Raw genomic sequence first — 12928 nt, forward strand, 5'->3', positions numbered from 1 at the left:
ACAGGAAGAACTCTAGGACAATGAAGCCTCTTTAATCCTATTTCTCTTCGATCAGGTGATCTTTCTTACTAATGCTTACTGATGCTGATACCCAAATCCTACTGGTTGTATCTGCCATGTCAGTGACTTATTATTTATGACAGCTGACCTCGATTAAAGTTCACCGGCACATAAAAAACACCGCGTGCATGCAAGGTTAAGTTCTGTGGGTTTGGATAGCTAAATACTGTTAAATTCAACAATAACCATAAAACTGATTCCCCTAACTGTGATCTTTCTGCTTGAGAGGTTTTGAAGCTCAACAAAAACCATGACATAGCAGTTCTCATAAGTAAAAAGAACTTCCTGCATCTGGCAAGTTTAGTTTCTGTGATGAATCTAAATAAAATGATGTGGAATTATTTATTTATTCATCAGAAAAAATGTCCTTGGGGCTGGATGTTGTTCGACTTTGATTTGTTTTGGGTTAGATTCACTGGAGTTGTGGCAATTCAGCACAATTTTTTTAGGCTCAGCTTGTTTTGCCATGAGTCATTACAATTTTTTTTTTTTCAAGAACATATTCTATATTAGTTCCTGAATAATCATTATTGGAGCTCAGAAAGGATTTGATCTTGGATTAGATTTAGCATACAAGCAAATGCCCAACCCAATCAGTTTGCTGCACAAGAGCAAGATGTAAAACTTGGTTTAAATGAAGTTACACAGAGTTCATGTGTGTATTTGTCTGCCCTGCAAGCTCTTTTCATCCTGCTGTGTTACATCCAGCAAAAGCTACTAGTCTAAATTCTTTATGGAATTCAGACTAGTAGCTTTTGCAGTGAACTTGTTCCTTCTTAAAGGCCACTCAGTCCACAGCCCTCCGATGCCGTGGGACTAAATGTAGCAATAAATTGAGCTCTGTGTTTACTTTCAGAAGCCAATTAGACAAAGTGAGCACTGGCCCTTAGACAAATCAGTGTCTATGAGCAAATAAAGTCATTATTCAGCTGTAACAACTTGGAATAGAGAGAGGCTGGCAGTGCAACGTGATGTGATGTGTAAACCCACTGTGCCACTTTACTCTAAAGCTCCATAATATATGAACTGAAAGAAGAAAGGGCACAATAACTGATGTGTAAAGTGCCTCTATATGAAGATAGCTAAAAACAAAGGGGACTTAATCTTCTACTTTAATTCTCTCTTTTCTTGTGTTCATAATTTTTGCTCACATTTTCTAACTGATTATTCAAAAAGACCTTAAAGGTGTTTTCCATGAATCGCCACTGATGACTTGAATGTGTAAAAGAAGGACCTTGTTTATGGTTTAAACAAGTAAAAAAGTGCAACAACAACAAAAAAAACCCACTGCATTAGAGCGTCAGAGCTTTTATATGACTCAGTCCCTTTTTTGAATGTGGATAAACAGTAAATCATGTTAATCCACAATCAGCTCTAAGTTTTCTCTCTCTCGTGTTAGAATGGTCTTCCTGTAGCCTACTTGTGCATATTACCTTAAATTAAACATTGAGAAGTGTCTTCCAGAGACAAGCTGCCGAGGGCTCTCCCAGGGCTCTGAATCATTCAGATGAGTAGCTTATTGCACGCCATTCTGGTAGAACACTTTACTGGACAAGGAGGAAATGCTGTACTTACAATCAGGGCCAAATAGTCTACATATCGGCAGAGCATATGCTATACACATGAGCGCACGTGTATGCATGTTGTATGTGCATTTTTTGTTTTTTGGTCTGTGTGGAAAATTGGTTTGCGCCATTGCCCTGTATATAACATGTGACTAAAATCTCTGATGATTGTATTACTGTTAGGACATGAATCTATTTTTATGTATCAGGCTGACACACAAGTGCAGTGTTTCGAACAAGGCAGTGGCAGCCCAGAATATATCAACGGCATTTGTAAATCGACTACAGCACTTGGCTATTTATGCCCTTGTGTAATTTGTTACAGCCATTCTCTGTCATATGACACAGCTTCTATGGCCTTTTTCAGTTTTCCAATATAGCCACTGTACATTTCTGTATAATTATTTTGATGAATGCATTTGAAATAGGCATGTTTTACAGTGGGCTGTGGTGGTGCCACACAGCTCTTAGCCGGACAGTGTTATTTACATGGGGGTTGGACAGATACTGATGTCTCCCAGAAAGCTTTTACATTTCATTTTTAATCATTTTTATCATGTTTATCATGTTTTTGTCATAATTTGTAGAGTGTAGAAGTACACTCCAGACCAGGGGTGTCAAACATAAGGCCCCGGGGGACAGAATCGGCCCAGCAAAGACTTCAATCTGGCCTAGATGACTTTGGAAAATGTGAAAGGGAACAGAAATTTTGGACTTTTAATTGTATTTTCACAATTTTTAAAGCTTTTCTGATTGATAAAGATTTCCCACATGGCTACACTGAAGTAATTAAGTTATAGATTTCTGTAGTTTTCTTTTGCACTGATAGATTGCTTTCTGGTGAAATAGAGGTTATTTTTTTATACGTAAGATATCTCTGGGATTACATTTGCACACTGGCAGGAAGGGCAGTTTCACTGGTGCAGCCAACAAAAGATCAAAATAAGCTGTATGTAGCCTGCGATGTAAAAAGAGTTTGACATCCCTGCTCTAGACAGTCGTTTCTGGTAAGTTTTATTTCGGGTCAAACTGAATGAAATAAGGGAATGTGGTATTTGAGTGTTAAGATAAAGTTGGATAGTGGTATGTAGTATTTAACCTCCTAAGACCCAAACTCCTTCATGGCATGCATTTTTAATTTCTCTTTGCTAATTGGGCTGATTGGGACCTGATGAATGTAAAAACAAAGAATTAACAGATTTTTTTCTTTTATCTGATTTTTGTTTATGAGAAAAATGAGGTCCTCATAAGAGGGCATTCATTTTAAATTTCGATAGAACAGGCAGTATAATGTCCTCATAAGTGGTAATCAGGCCCTTGTAGAGCAAAAATTAGTATTTTGGTCCAGACAACCCAAAATGTGATGTGGACACCAGGTCCTAGGAGCATAAGAATCAATTCATTTAGCATTTATATGATGCAACTCCATTTCTATGAGTTTGTGCAAAGTTGCTACTGGTTGTATGTGGTGGCCAGAGGTATAACCAGGCTTTAGCCTCAGCCTCTGAAAGTAGGAGCATAAATTATAACGGTAATGAAAATCCCCTCCAGATCTGTCATCTCAGCAAGCCACGGCAACTAGAAGTCCAGAATAAATGAGTCTAAATGAAAAAAAGGAACATTTTTACTCCAAACAGTCGAATAACTTGCCTCAAAAAAGTAATTAATGTACAAACATTTTGACCCTGACATATTCAGAAAAATTGATAATTACTGCATTGCAGGGAACATGTATAACTTTTATATACTTTGGGTTGCTTTTTCTGTGTGATAAAGACAAGTTTTCAGAAACACTTTGGTTTTGCAGTGTTTTGAGTGTAAAAGTGTCTGAGCACTCTGGGTTTAGGCAGCTTAATAACATTTAGTACTGCTCCCTGTTGATTACCAAAGTAACAAAAGAGCACAAGCAGTAATCCTTGGGGGTTTAATTTTCATTAACACATAAACAGGAACATGTGTGTATGCACACACACAGACACACAGCTTAGTTTAATCCAGAGCTGGAAGACCCCCTGTGCTGACACAATCTAACCGATAGAACCCCTAATAATGATGATAAAGACTATGTGGTGTGTATGTGTGCCTGTGCCAGGAGCTAACCACTGATGTATGATCAGCCACACCTGTGTCTTGTGTGTGTTACTAGTCTTTGTTAAACCTCTTGCTTGGATCCTGTTGTGCTGTTTTCACAGATGTGGTACTTGAAAGGAAAATGGGTAGATTGCTGATTGTATTGTTCTCACATTTGAAAAGATTCCCGTAGTTACTGATATGTACTACGTCTGACTGACAGCTAAAACTATTGTGGTTTGTTATGTGAACCTACAGTCATGACCACATCAGAGCTACTTCTTTGTTGGTGTCCTCTATGATCCGCAGATAATAAAACTCTTGTGAGATTACTGATAAGATACGTGACTTATTATTATTATTCAAGTGAGGCAAAGTTCAGACACTCTGTGGGGATATTCTGGTTTCTTTTTCTCCTATATGTGAAACTGAAGCAGGAATCCCATAGATGACTTTCTAAAATTATAAAGGTGTTAAAGCAGGAGCCTAAAATAGCATAATGTGTTTTAATGTAATGACCTTTTGCATTCTTTTTATATTGGTCACATACCAAGATTAAAAGTCTTAATATGTGACCGATTTAAAAAGACTGACGTGGACTGAATGAAGATGATGTCATGACTGTGACACATGACTGTGACACTATCAGACAGTTCAAGATGGATAATAAGGATACACGCTCTAATTAATTAGGTTATTTATACCCTGATGTGAAGACACCGAAACTCTTTACAAAATTTAAAGCACCCTTTTACTTTGTTGACAGATATGCATTTCCTTGAAATGATTTACATCTTTTTCACAACTTCTGCCTGGTAAAGGGTGTACACACAATGCAAGTTTCACATAACAACACACAGTCTGTTTTTCTTTTCTTAGCAAGACAAATTAGGCCTTTTAAAAAAAAAGTATTTGAGTCCTGAGGCTCTTTCCTCACAGAGGAATGAAAAAAAAGACATTCAGCTGCTACTTGTGGGCACTGTGCAGTGGAAGCACACTGACGTAAAAGAGGAACCATATTAACAGACAAAACAGTGAGAGACATGAGAGAGAGAAAATGTCCTCCAACTGTCCCACTTAATGCTGAGCTTCGCTCAGGGGGCTGAAATGGGAACCCTTTTTAGAGAGGGTGGGGGCACGGAGTAGGAGGGATAATAGGGTGTGGGCTTCTTGTATTGCATGTGTGAATCTGCCTTAGCCAGTACAAGTGGACTGAAAAGAATAATTAGGTTGCAAGGAGAGCACATGTTGCATTATCCAAGCACCAAACTAACCAAACCAGTTCAATATCCACAAAAGCCTCTGGACAAAAGTTCTTTTACACTTACATACAAGCCCCATGCTTTTACAAATGGCCTCATATATATATATATGTGAGTGTGAGGGTGTGTATTGCTTTCCTATGTCCTCCATTTAAATGCAGTTATACAAACTGCTCGATAAGCCCGATATGGTCTAATGGTCTCCATTGTGGAATATAGTAGCATTGTCGTAATGTGTGCATTTGCTTCAATAATTTACTGATGTTTAAAGCACTGTAATAATGTACACTGCCACTCTAAGAGCTAAGCAAAATCCTTTGTCTCATCATGCGATAACTGAGCTCCCTCATCAGTCTCCACTCATCAATCCACCTGCCATCTGCTGCTTAGACTCAGCTTCAAGTCCACGCAGCAGCCAGCTGACCTGCTAGCACTGCTGTAGGGCATTCTGCTTGAACATCTGATGTACCTGAAAGCATGCATAGTGGGTGACTGACTGGCAAGTAGACAGGCTGGCTGACTGACTCTTGGGGACATATTATCTTTCTTATTGGTGGGGGGGGGGGGAGCATAGGGATGATATGCTTCGACGCTTCACTCTGGGGAAGCCCTCAAAAAGTGTTTGTGTGGGTGGGAGCATGTCTCTAGATTTGTGGTTGTGTGTATTGGGCTCATGAATGCAGACATTGTTTGATAGCAGTGGGATGGAAGAGGAGAGCCTGTGCTCACAGTCACTGTGGAGGAGGAGGAGAGAAAAGGAGAAGGGGAGGGAAGGGAAGGAAGGTTTGTAAGTGGGTCGGGATAACAGGGAGATTCATGGGGGGTTGGGAGCACCCCCAGTGGATTGCACTCAGAAAAAAGGAGAACTGGGTGGATCTACGGTAAATGGTGATTATGTAATTTGTTCAGATATACAAACTGGTTGCCATTCTCCAAAATCAAACAAACAAACTGAGATGTGGAATAAAAATGATTTCACTCTTTATTATTATAATTTTTTTTTAATTTTAATGTATAATACCCTAATTCATTCACAATTTTACTTATTAGCACAAATGCATTTTGATAATAAAACTGGAACACTTGTGCACTTTGTAAAGACACGACAACAATGAACAAAAGTCAGCAAGTTGATCCGCTGCCACAAGGTTTCCTTCTAGTTGGTGAACAGTTAATTGTTCTACATGCCTGCAGAAACTCTGCTGGTTGCCAAGGTATGCTCTAAAACTATAACTAATGTGAAAAGAAAGAGTGTACTGTGGGCTGCATAATTGGTGACACAAAACCACAAACACAAGGAAACTGAGGATGACGTGATGACAGTTATATGTGGCATCACAGGGCTCAGACACCTGGCCCTGTGTGTCCATATGGAAGAGGCCTCAAGGCCATATGGCTTATATGTGTGTGTCTCAAACTCTATTGAAGGCTGTGCTATTTGTGTTTGTATGTTTGTCTACTTGTAAGTTGTGAGGGGCCTAAATCTTTTTGCAGAGTCACTTGTAAGTCATTTAAGTTGTGGATGAGAAATTGGTTGTGACTGGGAGGTTAAGACCTCCGTGTCCCTTGAAATAACAAAAGCCTGACTGCACTGACATTTCTAAATCCATATCCTGGTCTAAGCCCGCTCATACTGTTGATCAGCAGGTCTTGTTTTTGAGTCCACTAAATCGCACTTGTGATATGCTTAGTTTCGTTTACTTTGAACTTTTTCACCCTCACACTCCAATTTAGCCAGTCTAATAAGCCTGGGTGAAGGGAGAAGGCTAATTCTGATCAATTTACAATGTAAAGCTACTGTTTACCCAAAGCTCTGACTTACCTAACAGGAAAGATATACCCAGAAATTAATGTCCACACATGCAAAAGTTCTGTTTTTAGTGGGCAGCATCATTGTCAGTTTTCCCACATCTGTGGTCCATGTCCTACAAACAGTCTGTATAAAGATTAGCCTGTGATCTGTCCTAATAATTGGCTATTCAACCGAGCTGCCATTAAGGAAACCCTCATAAACATATTGAACTCATGTCTAATCCTTTATAATGCATCAGCAGATCAGTGGGTGCGTATTGCTTCATTGCTACCCTGGAATGGGTTTGTACAAACACAGAGACGTGGACACACGCACACACGGTGCACACACACACTGATGGATGGGGTGAATTTTGGGCTTCGGAAATACTCAATAATTAAAAGGAAAGACCAACCAGTGCATCGGTGACAGGCAAGGTGGAAGCAGAGAAGAGGAAAGGGGGTTGGGGGAGGGAGTGGAGGAGAGACGCTGGCGCCCCGCCAACGTTGACGAAAGCTGCTTAGCCCACCCAGTTGCCATGGATACAGTGAGGAGCAGCATGTGTGTTTGTGTGTGCGGCTGTGTGAGAGAGAGCTAGAGAGAGAGAGAAAGAGAAAGAGGGAGGGAGGCAGACAGAGAAAACCAGCAGGCAGGCGTTAAAGCAAGTCAGAGTGGGAGTGAAAGAGCACCAGACAGCAGGGTGGAGGGAGAGAGAGAGAGAGAGAGGGTGAATGTATGTGCGCCAGAAAGAGAGAGGATAAAAAGGTAGCTAAAGAGCTCGAGGGAGACGATAGAGTGGGAGCAATAGAGTACTAGATAATGGAGGTGCACTCAGAGTGTGTGGAGCCTCCTGTGGCCCCTCAGTGTGACCCTCAGCCTACAGGGAAGATCAACAAAGCTGCCTTCAAACTCTTTGGGAAGCGGCGCACTGGATCTGGAATGGCCAGCTTCTTTTCCTTCAGGAACAAAGGGGCTACAAACAGCGGAAACAACGGGAATTCTGACAATGGAAATTCTTTGAATGGAAACAGCTCAGGGGCATCGGCGGAACTTGTGAGGAGCAAAACCCACGATGGACTAATAAGCTCTAATAACGACGCTGATGGACAGAGAGGGGAGGGACTTGCAGGCCTGGAGGTGGGGCCGGTGAGGTCTCTGAGCAAATCGCTAAGTTTCTTCTCTCTTCTCCGACGCGGGAGTTTTAGGTCGAGTGAAAACGGAGGAGCAGGACTTGTCAGAAGAGGAAGGGGCCTGAAAGGGTTTTTCAGCAGCATGCGATGGAGACGTAAAGACAAAACAAATGAGGGCGATGGAGAAGAGGCGGAGGCGAAGAAGGACAAGGATGGAGATGCTGCTGATGCTGAAAAGGTAAAGGACATTACTCTAACCCTTGAACCACCTCCCCATAACCACCAAGCAGACTGTGAGGATGCAGAAGCAGGACCTAACCTCCAAGCACTAGAGACTCCCACCACGAGCGTTACCATGACACCTCCACACTGTGTTGCCATGCCAGGGCCATCTGGTGAGCCAGACTCTCCCTTTCCCTACACGCCCACTGACTCACCACTGCGACCACCCATCCAAAAAGCCAAAGCCTCAATTTCCAGTCTCACCCCCTCCCTTGCTACACCCCCTTTGGATCGCTGCAGCACTGGTGACCCACCATCAGAGCCCTCTGTGGACCGACTCTGCTCCCTCCTCTTCACTGACGTCACGTCCCTCAAGAGCTTTGATTCTCTCACAGGCTGTGGTGACATTATTGCTGATGCCGATGAAGAGGGCCCAGTGGGTAATGGGGGCAGTGGTACCAGCAGCAGTAGCAGTGGGGGAGGAGGAGGTAGCATGGGAGTGGGTATTGGGAGAGTTGTTGGTATCACCAGTAGCATCTCCCCATCTAAACCCCCTTTATCTTCTCAGATGCCCCAGCCCATGTTCTCTGTCTCCCCAAACTCTGCACCTGCCTCCCTCCCTGCCCGGACCAGGGCACGACCTCAACCACAACAGCACCCACCCGGGAGTGGTGTGGTGGCCTACATGGGTGGAGGGGAAGAAATGGCAAGTCCAGAAGGAGTGGACGATGCAGACATGCAGGGACTCTGGCACATGTTGCCTTCCACAGGAGACAACTCCCCTGCATTGCCCCGATCGCATCAACCTTCCTCCTCTACCCCTACTTCTACTTATCCCCCTCGCACCAACCCTGCTAGCAGCTACCTTCCCTCAGCTTCCAGGAGTTCAGATAGAAAGGTACCACAGGTGAAGGCGCTGGGACTCAGTAAGATTCCAGTAGTTGGTGGAGCGGGAAGCCGGGCAGCTAAACCCCCTCTCCCTCACGCACATGGTCGTCACCCTACATCGCCAGGTGAAAAAGAGCCGCTTAGTGACGAGGGCTACTGGGACACACCGTCAGCAACACCTACAGCAACACCTGACGAAAGTGGGCTGCAGCATAACCAGAATATGGCCCTATCACGTGACAGTTGCTCTGGAGACCACCTGTATGACCTCTACAATGATCCTGAAGAAGAAGCAGAGGATCAGGAGGGAGATGAAGATCCAAACAGCTCGCCCTCTCCGTCCACTGAACACAAAACGAGCCCCATCTCCCAAGCAACTCTGCCTTCCTCCTCCTCCTCTTGCTCCTTCCGATCAATGAAAGGCAGCGCCAGCCTTCCTCGAGAATCCAAGATCCCGGTAAGCACCAAACCAACCACACCCCCTCACTCTGCAAGCCAGTCAGCCCTGTCGTCCGTCCTAGAGGCTGAATCAACTCCACCAAAGACGCAACCGCCTCCTCCGGCTCGCACCAGAATCCCAGTATCCAAGGTGCCAGTTCGTCGTTCTGGAAACAAATCTGGCGGCACAGCCAGAGGGACTGCCCACAAGAAGTAGCTTCTGTCACATGGGTGATTTTCCGCTGGACTGGAGTGCACATTGCTACACTGCAGCTTACGTAGAGCCAAATGTTTCCCCAGACAAAGAAAAATGTTGAGCTGTACAGTCAATGGCCTAGGAATTCCTCTCAAATCTTTAAATCTCTCATTCCTTAGGCGTGTTGGCTCACGAACAGCTACATTAGAGTAAGTGCTTTGTTCACCTGAGAAAGTCACTAGGAAACTTGAAAAAGCTAGGTTAACATTTTGCAACCCTCCTTAAACCTTTGGGGGTTGACTGTTGACAATCTGTTAACTATACAACCACCACTTTGACAGAAAACAAAAGCAGAGCACCTTTTTTTCTTTTATGTTTTTCTTTTAGATTTCCACAATTTGTTTAACTCAATCTGATAGTAAGGACCTAATCTAATCAACATTATTATTATTATTATTATTATTATTATTATTGTTATTATTATTATTATCTAATCTGTAATACGTACCTCCTAATTCTCTGATTTTAGAGCCAAAGTTTTTTGATTTTGTCATAGTTTGGAAAAGTCCCAACAGTTTTCCTCCATTTTTCCTTTGGTTGCTGTAAATGTTTTTTTTTTAACATGGTCTTTTGCTGATCGCACACTGGTTTTAAAACTATACATGAACTCTGAACTGCTTTTATTATCTACTTTGCAGCTACAAAGCTATCCTGCAGAAGGTCACACTGCATCTCATACTTTTTAAGATCGATTAGCGGATTTCTTTTTTTAAAATCCATTTGGACTAACTTTGGCTTCGGCCTTTGTACTTGGATCTCACTCACACCCGGCTGCTTCACTGGAAGTACATTCACAGAATTTTAATCTCTGGGATTTACAAATGTTTAAATACCAATGGAAACCTGCAAAACTATCGCAATACATCAACCTGGAGGGATCCCTTGCACTAAGGCTTCGTTGTCTGCGAACACACGCACATGCAGAATCATACACACACACACATACACATTTCTTCTCGCTCTCTGCATGTAGTGCCACATATCAAGGCACAAAGGTCAGGGAACGTCATCTAATGCTGAAGGATCTGACACATGTGCACTGCTCAACCTTTGGCACTGTATTTGTAGCTACACTGGATAACTTTCTTCTCTACGAACACATGCACAAACACATTTTTTCTAGCTAGTACTTTGTTCTTCACTGGATTTCGTACTGTTTTTATAGACTTTCCCTTTCCGCAATCAAACTGCATGGATCCTTAACTGTGACAGCACCAGCTTTCTAACACTCTGCCTTGTCTTCTTTCTGTTACTCTCTGTTAGCATACTGTATAGGCTAATGTGGATGGATGACAAGTGCCAGTTTAGAGAACTAGGATATTATACATAGCAAAATTTGGGAACTAATGCTAAATGATCGACCTCGCCCCTTCTTCTCCTGGCTATGAATAAAACAAAACAAAACAAAACAAAAAACAATGTATAGCCTAATTTCACGAGCCACCACAGCTGCGAGTGAATGTGAATGTAGCTTGACATTGTAATGGATATTTGTGAGGACATAGTTTTCTGTGTTCTACTATCCTCTTTGTCCCTCTTTTGTGGGGGCAAGACAAACTGGATTTGACTCTTTTCTAAGTCCCCTGTGGCTTACATTGCAAAACGCCGCTTGTTTTAGAAATAAGAAGGTGTGTTGCAGTCCTAGAAGGCCTTTGTTAGTGATTCAGTGCAATCAGTTAAAAGGGAGCAGGTTGGTCCCTTATAGGGATTTCCATAGAATTTTCATAGGATATGCCAAGTTTAATGTAATCATTCCCACAGAAGCTATCAGTGACACTTGAGTGTCATTCTCGTTCTTTAAGCCATCTCATCTCATTTAGAGTCTAATGATTGATCCATGACACTGCTCCGGGTTCAGATATCTTTTCAGCCTCCCTATGGTGTAGTGTAGGCAACCATGGAGTAACCTGATTCTGAGACTGCAGTAGGAACTCTCCTAGCCAAATAAAAGGGCGCCCTAGAGGTCACCTGGGAAGCAGCAAGTGATCATGTCGGTTCACATTTTCCCTTTCTTTAGCTTTAGACCTTTAGCTTCCTTTATTCATTGCTCATTGAGAAAAAGATTTGTTTTTTAAGTAAAGTATTTTTTTGGTTGATGTTATTGGTTGGCAAGATTTTACTTGGATTCCTTTAACAGTCAGATTCTGTAGAACTGAAAGATGACAGGTCATTATGCAATCAATGTCCACCAGGTTTTGTTTAAATACAGGACATCACTCTATCCAACATGTCACTGTTTCTTAGCTTCATCCAGGTATGACATGGCATGATACAACTGTTCCACTGGGACACACTCTTACTCCTGAGGTCACCATGTTTCCATCATGGGCTCACCAACACCAGACTCAGCTCAATGTATTTTTTGCAGGCACACACTTCTCTGTTTTTTTCTGGGCCTTTATGTGATCATTTGCTCTGATGAAAAGCAGATTTCCCCCCCTCCTTTATGTTTCTATCTGTTTATATTGTGAAAACCTCATTACATTTTTAATAAAGAAAACTGTATTTGCGCTGATAGATGAGCCCCTGACTCTTTGTAAGCACGTTTACACCATCATAGGAGTTATGTCCTTTTTGTGTTTGGAGAAAAAATAAAATGGAGGTTGAATTCCACTTCTCTCATCCCACCCCTCATGTCCTGCTGTCTTAAATCCCTAAGGATCAGCCTGAGTGAGAAAAGGTGATGCATTGAGTAGAATGTAGCTTTAGTTTTTGGATATTGTTGTGGTCCGGCACTTAGGGAGAGGTCATTCTGGGTCGGGGATTACAGGTTATCAATAAATCCTATTGATTGCTGACATGAAAGCCCGACAGATGCGTCCCTAGCTACTGTTGGTCTCTGTTGGGGAAAGAAAGGAGACAGACAGGCACGGTGATGACAAAGAGAGACAACTGATGCATGTGGATATGAGACCCGTGTGTGTCCTGAATAGATGAAAAGTATAGTTGCATTTTTTCAAGAATGGCTCATGTTGCTAGAAAAAGCTTATATGTTGTGGTTTATCCATGTGAAGTAGGAGGAGGATTTGGTGCAGTGCGAATCCCCTTTGTAATGGTGCAGCAATTCCCCCTCCCTCTTTATCCAGCTCTCTACACTCCGAGGTTTATGTAAAAACCTTACGTAAGACCATAACACTCACTTGTACCAGCCCACCACATCAAAGCCAGGGATGCTGACAGTAAGAATGGTGCGTAATGTTGCATGTGTGTGTGTGTGTGTGTGTTTGTATATATCTGTGTCAGCT

At 42.5% G+C, this 12928-nt stretch overlaps 1 protein-coding gene across 1 annotated transcript; it reads left to right on the forward strand.

Moving 5' to 3' along the window:
• Positions 1 to 7402: 7402 nt before the first annotated feature.
• On the forward strand, positions 7403 to 12198 carry amer2 (APC membrane recruitment protein 2). Its single transcript, XM_026180817.2, has one exon. It carries the CDS (start codon positions 7569 to 7571, stop codon positions 9642 to 9644), a length of 2076 nt encoding a protein of 691 aa, XP_026036602.2. The 5' UTR covers positions 7403 to 7568; the 3' UTR covers positions 9645 to 12198.
• Positions 12199 to 12928: the final 730 nt, after the last annotated feature.

Source organism: Astatotilapia calliptera, chromosome 9 (assembly GCF_964374335.1).
Source record: "Astatotilapia calliptera chromosome 9, fAstCal68.1, whole genome shotgun sequence".
In the NCBI taxonomy this organism is placed as follows: domain Eukaryota; kingdom Metazoa; phylum Chordata; class Actinopteri; order Cichliformes; family Cichlidae; genus Astatotilapia; species Astatotilapia calliptera.